At 34.6% G+C, this 12,302-nt stretch overlaps 1 protein-coding gene across 3 annotated transcripts in view; it reads left to right on the plus strand.

Moving 5' to 3' along the window:
• Window positions 1-12,302, plus strand: part of ATRNL1 (attractin like 1) — a 431,352-nt gene that overhangs the window by 166,830 nt on the left and 252,220 nt on the right. For all 3 annotated transcript variants that reach the window (XM_021537269.3, XM_021537270.3, XM_021537271.3), the window contains exons 22-23: window positions 11,203-11,297; window positions 11,795-11,873. In XM_021537269.3, the coding sequence (XP_021392944.1) occupies window positions 11,203-11,297; window positions 11,795-11,873 (174 nt within the window). The remainder of the gene's footprint in view (window positions 1-11,202; window positions 11,298-11,794; window positions 11,874-12,302) is intronic.

The raw sequence follows: 12,302 nt of genomic DNA on the forward strand, positions 1-12,302 counted from the left end.
TGTGGACATTGTCAAATTCAACTTTCTGACTCAATAACTCAGCTCCATTTCAGTATATTGCAAAGAAACCCGTGAGTCCTTGATATTAATTTATTGTCACTTTTTCTTAGCTTGAATTGTGAATATTATTTTAAAATATGTTCTAGAAATATAACTCATTGACAGCAAAGTGTAATTTGGAAGTCACTTGATATAAAGGGTAATGCTGACATGAAATGGAAGAGCAAACTGTGTGAGGTCAAAAAGCAGCAGTATACACTAGGAAAGAGATACAATAGCAAACTAGACATTAAGGGAAAGTTGAAAAATGTATCTGTCAAAGAGTATGAAGATACACTGGTAAAGAAGTAATATATATGTATTTGATTTGTCTTTTTATGTTATGTGGAAATAAATGTACTTTACTGTGTTAGGCCCTTAAGGAAATGCCACGGCCATCAGAATAATTTTGTAAAAATGACAAGTTATGCAAAACGTGGGAAGAAAAGTCTTAAGAGGGCAACAATATCACTTTTTTTTTTCATCAATGATATGAGAATTTTAGATTTCTACTTCTGTTGAATAGAAATACAGACTGCTTCCTGTATGTGTTTTTGAAAATGTGGCCAGACAAATTTTAGTGTTAGAGCCTTTTCTGATGCTGGGAATGGCTAATGAAAGAGAACATGGAGAGGTCATTGCTAGAATGAACAACAGAATAAATGGTGGAAAGAGAAAAATGGAAACATTCTAAAGAAGGCAGTGTATGGCTGCATCATGCAAATGTGTCACTTCATGTCTGTTGGCAAGGACTGCCTACCACAGTCTCTGGTCTGTGAAGGTCACTTGCAGTGATATGGACAATTACTGCTTTTCAAATACCAAGAACAAACAGACTTTTGGTATTTGCTACAGTTTGCTGTTCCTTTTTACATGCTAATGCAGTTCTCAGAGAATCCGTGTCAAAAAATTTGTGCTTGATATGTCAATGAATAATGGTATGTCTCAATTGGTCTGTATTAAGCTAATTTGAAAAGAGCCAATCAAACCATAACAATAAAAGAACAAATTTATTCTATTTGCACATTTTGGTTCACAGTAAAGTCTTCCCATGGCCAAATTTAAAAAAAAAAAAAAAAAAAAAAAGTCATTAATAATGTAAGCACAGCTGTATTTAGTTCCTGGTTTATAGAAAAAAAAAAAAAAAAAAAAACCACCAGGAAAATATAATATTTCTTTTAATGGCTGGCAGCTGTTTTGGGTGGAAATTGAGTTTTCCAAGCCACTTTCAGAATGGAGTCAGTGAACCCTACCATGGTGGCCAATGTTTCCTCTCTGAGGCAAAGAATAAATCCTCTCTGAAGGATGGGTGACTGCACTGAGGTTGAGGAAAACGACATTTGGGACTCCATTTTTCCTTCCTCTGTTATTTCAATTTGCTTATTTTAACCAAACTGTTTATTATTTTATGTACCTGACTGCCAGTCCTACAAATCAAATTTGTAGCAAGTGGAGGAATGTTTATTTTTTCTGGAGATTTTCACTCTGTATTTTGTTCCATACTAACATTGAGATATTTCCTTCCTTATCTGTTTTAAAGGCTGTGCAAAATGGATTAGGAAATATTACAGATATGTAATTTCATTTGTGAGTGTTTGGAATTTTAATATTCTGTCAGTATTTTTTGCTGAATTGGCAGTCATTTCTGAGCATGAGCAATGTTGTTATTGAGTGAGATGTTATTAATGAAATCAACAGATTTTGCTGAAAATATACCTAATGGTGTTTTATAGGAAAAACTGCCTGTGTTCTTCTTTTCAAAGTTGTAATGCAATTGTGTTTCTATTGCATGGAGAGGTAGCATTTTATATTTATTACAGTTCAAGTACCTGTTGTAATTTGTGACTTTAAAACAGAGGACTCTGCTCACGGAGGTATATGACGTAATTTCTATCCAGTATAAAGTGCAATTTTCCTGATCTGGGTTTATTTGCTGTGAGAGATTTTACTTCTCAGAACTGACTATTTAATATGGTTTGAGGAACAGGATAGAATACAGCAAAGTGGAAACATCTCAACTTGGAGCTACATTGTGCAGTTTGTGCAAGTCATGTGGAGTCAAGCAGCATGGGGTGTGTTCTGACATTTGGGTTGTGGATTTAGGGTTTCTTAAGCAAAGTTCAACTAAATAATGAGAAAAGGGAAGGAAGAGGATTTTGAAAATGTTGGGATATTACAGGAGCACCTATTTATCTCTGTATATCTATAGACAATTTATAAAGTGTGTGTTCTGTCTCCTTGGAAAGCCTGGGTGACGAGGTTGTTCTTTAATTGTTAAGATCTGTGTTTGGTTATTTGAGAAGCAGGATAAAATCTCTGCTAAGAAAGATGTAGAAATTATTGCTGATTGACTTCTGGCTGTTCCCAGTTTACAGCAAAGCTTGACAATGTACATGTAGAACAGCATAAAAAAATTAAAAATTGCATTTGTACTTCTGCCATGACCAAATTTTCAGCATTGATGTGTGTATAAATAGAAGCTTTAAAAGAATTATTTCTAAAAGGAAGTATAGGAGACTTTTAGGGATTATACAATAAACTGAAAGTTATGAGAGCAAGATTTAAAATAGCATGAAAATCTGACTGCTTTCATTTACTACTTTCCTAGACAAGAAACATCCCTCTTTGGCAATAATACATGAAGTCAAACAATAATTTAACATTGTTGTTTCTTAGATGTGCCACTTCTGTTGTCAGAACAAGCAGATCAGAGATCTCTTCAGTGTGTAGAGACAATATAATGAAAGCAATAAATTAGAATCAGGTTAGTGAGTATTGATGCTGGTATATTCAAAAATACTGCATGTTAGAGTTATAATATTAATATGAGTGTTAAAAACATGGTGATGCATTTAGATCAATATGAAAAAAAATCATGGAGAGATAATTTTAATTTCTTCCATAATAATTTTAATGAATTTTAATTGGTTTTTTATTTGCATTTTTTCTCACTTTTCTAATATTTTATGAATACTACAAGGGTTAAGGGATTGCAAAGACTGTCCAGTGTGACAAAACAAAAGTACATTTATTGAGTACTCTTTGCTGTCAAGTAATAACACACTTCTGACAAGACAGTGCTCACTGTGTGAGTTCTGATGTGTTCCATCATTGGAGATATCTAGACCTTTTCCTACAACTGATGTTTGGATACCTGCTGACTGGTGCACTTGCTTTTCTTTGTTGCTGCTTCTTTTTCTAATATTTGCTCATAATTCCCTAGCCATTGCTTTCCACATTTCCTTTATAGACCATGTTCTTGAGCAGAGCTGGAAAAGTGTCTGCAGCTCTTCACAGCAAACCCATCAGTTGTTACAGCATTTTCAGTAAAGAGTTTAATGAAATGTCTAGGAAAAATAGTGATTGGCTATGGTCTGGGGTTTAAAAACTTTAGGAACATTATTTTGAGATCGCATGTTTAAAAGGCCCCAGGTGACTCTGTGTGTACCTCAGTTTTTAGATCTCAGCCACAAGTCCAGCCTTGTTTACCATGACATTTTCATACCTACACTTCTGCTTCTGTGACAGTTATGGTGAGATACATCTCACCTAACTGGCCTTGTAAAACTTACATGTCCAGGCTTAATGAATCTTCTAGGTCTTTCTATTTTCAGTAAAGAAAATCAAGTTACCCTTCTGAACATGGTGCATTTCAATCATCCACTGAAAGTTTTAGTCACTACAGAGTGGCCTGAGACAATCAGCAAAATTTAGCTGAGTAAAATTCTAATACAGGTCAGATTTTTCTGGCCCTCCCTTAGGATCAAAACTGGCAACTTATTATACCTTTCCAAATAGCAGCTGAGATTTTAATAAGAGAAAAGATTTCTATTTAAAATAAAAGTTACCCAATTTGCTGATTATGACACTAATCCTTCAGTCTTTTTGTGGGCTTTTTAGCTCAGTATATTTTTCTAAACTATAGTAAAAGAAACAATTACTTACTATTGCTGTATGTTTTTAAAGACTTTGAATTTACGTGAAATTCATTCTCCCATGCTCTTTCTTGAAATGGAAAAAGGCATATAAATAGTAAATGCTGGGGTTTTTTGAAGCCCATTGTGCTCTGATTACATATAATAAAATGCAAGTTTTTAGTAAAGACTTCACAGAAAATGACTTTTTGTTTTATCACAATGGACAAGTAATGTCAGACACCAACATATTCAATATAAAAATGACATTGAGGCAGTGGATGACTGCTAGATACAGATGACAGAGGAATGAATCAGGCAGCTGCTCTGAAAGTTCAAAATAATTATCCTGACAGAAAATAGGTCTGGTGGTAACCCACAACTTTGATGTAATACAAGGAGAATTTCATTTGGTCACAGATGAATATGATTTATAGCATTTGATAATGGTACTTGGTTTCAAAAGCAGCATTTGTACTGATAGAGAGGAATATGAATAGTTCTGTTCTCAACAAAGTCTTGCTGGAAATAGAGACCAATCGCTAGAAAGAGGAGGAGAGAGACAAACTGCCTGTGCAATGAAGAGGTGAGTATATGGATTTTAGAATCAGCATGAATAGACAGATCCTTAAATAGAAAAGTGTGGGAAGACTGTGACGACTCTGAAGTTGCAATTATGATGGAGGTTCTTACAACTTTAAGTGATTTCAAGAAGTAAAAATAGAACAGCGCTAGATTTTTGAGGGTTTTATTCACAAAATAGAAGTTATTAGTTACCAGGAAAAAAAAGTGAAAATCCCACTTTAGTCAATGAATGGATAAAGATCATGTGATTCTTACCAAATATTTATAAAATGTGATAATTAAGTTGTAGCTGAGGTTGAGATTATATTGTGGGTGGGTGGGTCTAGTTCCATGCTCTTTTTGTAAATCTGGCTGATATATATTGGAGCACTTTTGGCTTAGAGCTTTTGCTAAACTTAAACTTTTGGAGCTAAAATGAAAAGACATTTCTCAGAAAGTCTGTATATGTATGAAACTGTTTTGCCATTTTGTTCAGCTTTAAAATTGTGTGTTAAGAAACTGCATGAGAGGAGCCATGGGAGAATGGCCAGTGACCAAAGTTAGAAAAGCCATGAATGTATCCAGTTATGAATGTTATGAAAGTTATGAATGTTCTTGCTCCGTTTTTGGGAACCTAGGTTCATTCTTTCCTCTTGCTGAGGGATGCAGTGGACTGGGATGCTTTCTTGGAATGATTTGTTCTAAGGTAGAAGATAACTCAGAAGTGGTTCTTTTAGAATTTGCTCCAGCCTGATTCTTAAATTACTTAATAAATGCCCTTTATTGAAATATGCTGCATAGGCAGTGGGTGCAGGATAGTGAAAGAATGAAGGTTGCTGTCACAGTAATTTTTTATTTGATTCTTTATTAGAGCATGATTGCACAGTTTTTAATAATGTTGCTATATACCAGTTCCCAAGGAACTTTCAGTCCACAATGCACTGAAGGAATTTGTAGGGAATGAATCAGTGATAATGTAATGGAAAGTTTAATGTGTGTTCCTTTCCTGTTTTGTTGAAAAAGTGGAAAGAATTATAATGAATGATAGAAGGAGCTGCCAAATAACAATGTTCATACGTGGTGTTATATAATTCAAAGTATTATGAACAATCAAAGTCCAGGTATTTTAGATTGGCTGCTCGTTTTTAGTAGATGGTTTTGTCCTTGGTCTCTTTGTCTCATTTCCTGTCCAATAAAATGGCACTCAAATGCCTTCTCATCTTCAGTAATGTTATAACAAATTCATTAACTTTTGTGAATAACTTAGAAAATGATAGTGATGAATACTATAGAAATACATTAGAAATTAATTCCATCTTGAGAAAAGGGCTTGTGTAGCATGTAGTAAATGAGGCATGGGCCCAACACTGAGTACTGAACACAGAACAAAGTGTTGAATAGCTGCCCATTAGGGGAGCACTCACCCAAAAATAATTTACAGGCACCCTTCATTTGTAGTAGTTCATTTTACAGTCTTAATACTCCCCTGTAACATACCTTTCCATATATAAATTTGTCACTAATTTATACTAAACATATTCAATTTAATTACCTTTTTTAAAAGTAATTACCATTGTAATTATATATTCTCACAGAGTATAGAGGTGCTCTAGAAATACTGAAGAATTTCTGTCTGGCCTTTTCTCTTTTGGAAGCATTCTGTCATTTTAAAAATCAGAGTTTTCTTCCAATACAAAAGTTTGAGTATGGGAAATGGTCTGTTCCTTTTTGGATATGAGTACAAAACTTTCATATTAAACCACATGATCCCTATCAGAAGTCATTGGCCTTTACTAATGAAACAGAAATTTATCTTAAAAATTAACAGCGATACTTGGGTTAAAGGATTGGTTTGAAATTTTTTTCCTCATTTCATTAAACATCTTTCTTCATCTAATTATTGTTATATTCTCACACATGCTCATTACTGGTATTTTGAATTGATTTTAATGACTCCTTTTGACAGTGAAAGCAGTCAGGGGTTTTGAAAAAATCAAAATAGAGATGTGAAAAAACTCAATAGCTATAAGTCTTTGTAATATTTGACCACTGGCGATGTCAGGGTGGTATTGTGGTCCTATCTCCCAACACTTTTTTTGTACTTTAATCAATGATTTCTAAGATAAAGTGAAACAAATACCTGGAAACAGATATTAGACTGTTCTGGGCTGACTCCTGGCTCAGAAATACCCAGCTTGTGAATTCCAAGTAGTGTTGGGGAATTAAGGTCTGAGTTGTGGGCTGGGCTCTGAGTTTGTGGAGGTGTTTCCATGTCCTTACAAACTTTTCCCATGGAACTTTAGACATGAAAGTTCAGGGAGTTTCTAATTTTGGCTAGGATGTGGCTCTTTAAATTCTGTCTGGCTGCTGCTTGAGCCACCTCCTTGAGTAGATTTGTTGTGTTTCTGTCCTGGTAAACAGAAACATGGAAAAGTCTCATTTGTTTATGTAGAGGGTAAAATTATTTATGGTGGCTTCATAAAGGCTTAAAGTAGAAACAAACCCACATGGAGCAGAATCTGAGGATTCTACAAATTCTTGATTGCAAATATACACAACAGTATGTATCAACAGGATATACTGTAGGTTATTTAAATAGCTATTTCTACATTCAGTTATTATATATTTGGCTACTTATACATTTAACTATTCAGAAAAGGTCATAGTCTTAGAACTGACTTTCAGTTTAAATTTTGTGCTGCTTTTGAGGCTAAGCTCTCTAGTGTGAATGGCACTATGAATTGGGAAATATGATGTGATGTACTGTGTAACTGCTTAGCTTATGTGCACTTGTGATGCACTGGCATATATTATGTTCAGGAAGAGGTTTGGCAGTAGGAAGGAAAGCTGTTCTGCCTGCTTCAGTCTGCAGAAGGTGGAGCTTTCTGGAGGAGAGGGAGGTGATATTTTCTCTGGGAGCTGCTGAATACTTGTGGAGGAAGAGTCTCCTAAGTCACAGAATCAAACAGATGGAGACAGTGAGGAAGGATAGTGAGACAGCAGCAGGGTTCAATGGGTAGAGTCTTCTTTATGATCCCTTTTAATTTCTACTCTGAATTTCTTATTAAATTCAGCTAATTTATATTCTAATAAAATCTAACTTTAGACACTTTCAAAGATTTGGAATCATCGTAACAGTAGGTCCAGACAAAACTTCCTTGTAATTTTGTGAACCTTTCTCCAACCTGTGAAATATTTTCAGCAAACTTCTGCCGTCCTCAGAAAGATGGGAGGGAGTGTTTGCTGAGTGTCAGTTCTTTCCTTTGCACCTGAGTTCATTTGTGCTGTTGAATCACACAACTGCACTTAGGCCCTGCTGTCTGCCTCATTGGAGTCATGCACAGCTCAGGTGCCTGCCCTGGGCTAGGGTTGGCTCTGAAGGGATGAGAGTTTCTGCTTTGCAGTGCCATGGCCAGGGCAGGGATTTACTGCTTTTTCCTGTGGCAGGACTCCGTGGAGTTGGTGCAATTCAGAGCTCCTTTGGCAGCTCTGAGCAATCCCAAGGTGAGTTCTTGTGTTGGCTCTCAGAGCTGCTCTTGAAGCTGTGTTGTTCAAGGCTTTTGAGTGCTACAGAGGAGAAAATGTGTGAGACTTCCTATTGAACTTTTCTATTAGTAATGAAGTATCAAATTGATCAACCATTAAATAATAACACAACAAAAAACTTTGTGATCTCTTGGGTACAAAAGGAGAGCCTCTACATGTAACTAACTCTTACTGTCTTTCACAATTTACTGTTGACTGTAATGTCTGTAAGGATGCAAAAAGAAAAAGTGGAATTAATTTTCTGATTTGTTTCAGATGGTAAATTTATGAGGAACTGCATAGTTTAAGTTCTCTTAAAAGCATAAGGATTTTTCCTGAATTCCTTGAAACATCAGTACATACTTTTTTGGCTTTTAACAAAAAAAACATAAATTTAAAAACTATTTAAAAATTACCCAAGAAAAAAGAACTAAACAACAGCACCACCACCACCAAACCCCAGGGAAAAAAAAAAAAAAAAGAAGTTATATTATTTTAAAAGTAAATGAATTAGTTTTAAACTTGTATGCAGAAGAGCTGTTCATTCAAGACTGGGAGACAAGAGTCCAATGTCTATTCCCAATGTTGTTTTTTGATGGGATATTGTCTATATATGACTGCTGGTTTTTTTTGGCTGGTACTCTGAATCTCTGAGAGGACACAGTCTGTGCTTAGAAAAAGACTATGAAATATTTAAGTGGTAATTTTCCATATCTTATGAGGGAATCAATGGTATCTTGTCCAGGCTTGTCAATGCTGCTTCTTGCATCTTGCAGCCCTTGCTCTAGACAGAATTTCTGTGGAGTGCGTTCTGTGGGGCTGGTCTACCACACCTTCACAATAAATCTGCTTGCAAAGATTCATGCTGAAGCAGTCATCTGTATTTTGAGGAGCTCCAAGTTGACCAGATCAGGAGATTGAACATATCTATACATTATTCCTAACTTTTTCACCTTTCTATTCATGATTATTAAAGGATTTATTTATTAATCCATTTAATAGAGGTCAGTCTTTGCTTGCCATCTTTTCCTGTCCTGTTACATTTAAATATTCTCTGGTACTATGATAATCTTATTGTTCAGCACAGATATATGGGCCAATAGTCATGGAGATTTATTAATTAGATTTGCATAACTATAGAAGGGTAGAGCAGTATTAATAAATTAATGGGGCATTTTAATTTCATATTTATTAATCTTTTGCCTTCATAAACGTGCAGAGACCTGGTCAAAACTTGTGTTAGCTAAGACATGTCGATCAGCTTATTCTAATTTGAATAACAGAACTATGGTGGCTAATAATAGAGAAAGCAAACTTTTCACCTTTGAATGTCATGGTAATTCTTTTCATGTCACTCCTTCTTGGGTTCCTCCACACATATTCTATGAACCTTTATTTTCTATGTTTCCTTCCACACTCACTATAAAAAAAAATCCAAAAAACCCTGAACAAAACCAAACCAATTTTCTTTAACTATCAAGACAATATAGTGGGTTTTTTCCTCTAAGTCAGCCTTCCCATAGGATACAACAGAGTGTGTTTTTTTAGATGATGTGTTGCTGCAGAAAAGTGATTGTCAGCAGTAAGCAAACTATTAAATCCAACAAAAGGCTGACGCAGCTTTTCTTCTGCTTTGACTTAATCTTTCACACCCTTTGTATTTACTGATTTTGTTTTTATGATCACATATTTTTTATTTGTAACACAGTTTGTGTGGTCTTGGTGACTAGCAGAATGTCAGCAGACCAGGGATCAAAATAATGCTTTACAATTATTCCCTAGGTTGTATCACCAGAGATGACTTGCCATATTTTAACATGCATAAAATAATAATCAGAATCATGTGCTCTTATAAGTCACCTCTTTATTTCCTGTGAGAGAGGGAAAAATAGAAGCTTTTGATACCTGTAGAGCTGTAATGGTAAAAAAATTAGTAGATTTCTTTCTGTTGGGTCTGAAGGTATCTGCCCATGTAACACAGCATTCAAGATGCATCCACCACACCCACCTCTGGTTCACGACTGTCTGTAACACAAGGATTATTTATCTGCTACCACAATTTACATCTGCTGATTCTTAACTCTCTGCACTGAACATTTCCTGCTGGGATTCTGGATGGCTCCCTCTAAAAATGGCAACAACAGTAATTCCTGGTGACCTTTTTTTCCTTACATTTTGGAGGCGCTGGAAACCTGCTTTACCCTGATGAGTCTGCTTCCTCCCCTTCCTCTGCAGAAAAGTTTATTTTCAGTCATTCCTCAAGCTATGATCTGAGTTAGGATTAACCTTGTTCCTCTGGCTTTGGGAACACAACAGGATAGCTCAGATAACTTCTGTCTTCTGACTTGCCCCAGTCGTTTTCTGCTCCTTCCAGGAAGGGCTGGCCATGGGTTGGATCATCTGAAGGTGGCTTTTCTCTCTCTGCACCTCTGCCAGCCCAGCAGATTGTTAGTGAGCAGCGTGTGGGAGCTGCCTGGCAGGCTCTGCTCCATTCATAGGGTGCAGGAACAAAAGGCAATGAGGAGTAAAATATAAATTTTTTGAGCAATACTAAACAATCCCTGGTTTCCCTTGTATGAAAAATTTATATCACTTGCCACTTAACAAAATGTCTTAAAATTCTGTCAGTTTAGGAAGGAAACACTTGATGGTCCCATAATTTTTTTTCAAAGTTCCATTGTTCCATGTAGTAATTAGCAAGCTTATTTTATACAATAAATAAGCCTTCATACTATATAATTTTAGTCTAGATGCATTTTTTTCCAGGTTTCTTAAACTTAGTAATTGAATAGTTATTGCAGAGTGAAATTAGGAAACTGATAATGCTCTGACAACACAATACTGTATTTTGGAATAATTATTTCACAAAGAATGGCTGTTTCAAGTTATGTCTAATTGCTGCTTTGACTCAATGATGGAATTTGTTTCTTAATTTAGTTTTTTTTTCTCAGTTTTATTTTTTTAAACTTAATTTAATTTTTAATAATTTAAAGACTTTGAGGTGCAAAACCTTCAACAGTGAAATACATATGTGTAAGTCTGACTTCTAGATTTCTCCATGACTTTTAAAATCAATGTGAAACTTTTAGGTAGTTGCATAATGTAGAAGTAATATGTATACACTTTATTTTATTATTTTAAATTTTTGTTTTGCCTACAGACAGCCTTTTGATTGATTATCAGTTTACCTTCAGCTTATTACAAGAGGATGATCGTCATCACACTGCCATAAACTTTATAGCAAATCCAGAACAGGTAAGAAAATGTTAATAATTTTAGTTAAGTTTTAGAGACACAGAATTAAGCTTTCCGTTGTCTTTAATGTTGATTAAAGGTTTTCAAAGTGTCTATAAGATTTTAGAGATAGTTCACATTTTTTGAGAGCTGCAAAATTAGTCCAGTGCCTTCATTGAGAACTCTTTCTAAATGGTAGATGTATTTCAGCTCAATTTTGGCTTGTTATTAGAATGTATGCATTTGCCATATTTTTAAATTTGATTTTATAAATACAAATATTTTGTTATACTTAGGACAAACTACAAACATAACTGGTGTAGTTATATGTTGAATTGTACCTTGTTCTTACCAAACCAAAAGAGAGAATTGCCTTTGGCAGTGAATCATTGCCATTTGTAGTTATGTTTAAAATGAAAACTGGAAGATGATTAAAAGGCTGTATTTATTTATATGCAATGGAGTTACATGCAATACGTTCTGATATGTTTTGTTAACTTTCCTTTTTTTTTCCCTAGTCAAATAAAAATTTGGATATATCAATTAATGCATCAAACAACTTTAACCTCAATATTACGTGGTCTATTGGTTCTACAGGTGAGAGTGAATTTTGGTATGATGAGTTTTTCCCCAGATGATTTCATGATCCTTTGAGTTATTTTAACCTGATTGTCTCTTCATTGCTAATTTTGATAATAAAACTTTGCCAAATGTGTTCTTTTGCCATTATCATTATGCTGTTATTAATTATATTATTTAAACCTCAGATGATAATTTGCAATCTGAATAAAGCTTCATTAATATGTTGACTTTCTCTCCTATTCAATTAAAATTACATTGGTAGGAAAAGCTTGTAACGTATTTAAATTTTTAAAATGGCAGTGTTATGAAATGCTGTGATTTTAATTAAGATAAATTGCTTCCTTAACTACTGCAGAGACTAAGATTTTATTTCTTTGTTTCAGTGTTCAAGCTAAAAATTTAATTATTAACCTTTACATTGATATCAAACAATAAAGTTCTTCT

This window comes from Lonchura striata, chromosome 7 (assembly GCF_046129695.1).
Source record: "Lonchura striata isolate bLonStr1 chromosome 7, bLonStr1.mat, whole genome shotgun sequence".
In the NCBI taxonomy this organism is placed as follows: Eukaryota; Metazoa; Chordata; class Aves; order Passeriformes; family Estrildidae; genus Lonchura; species Lonchura striata.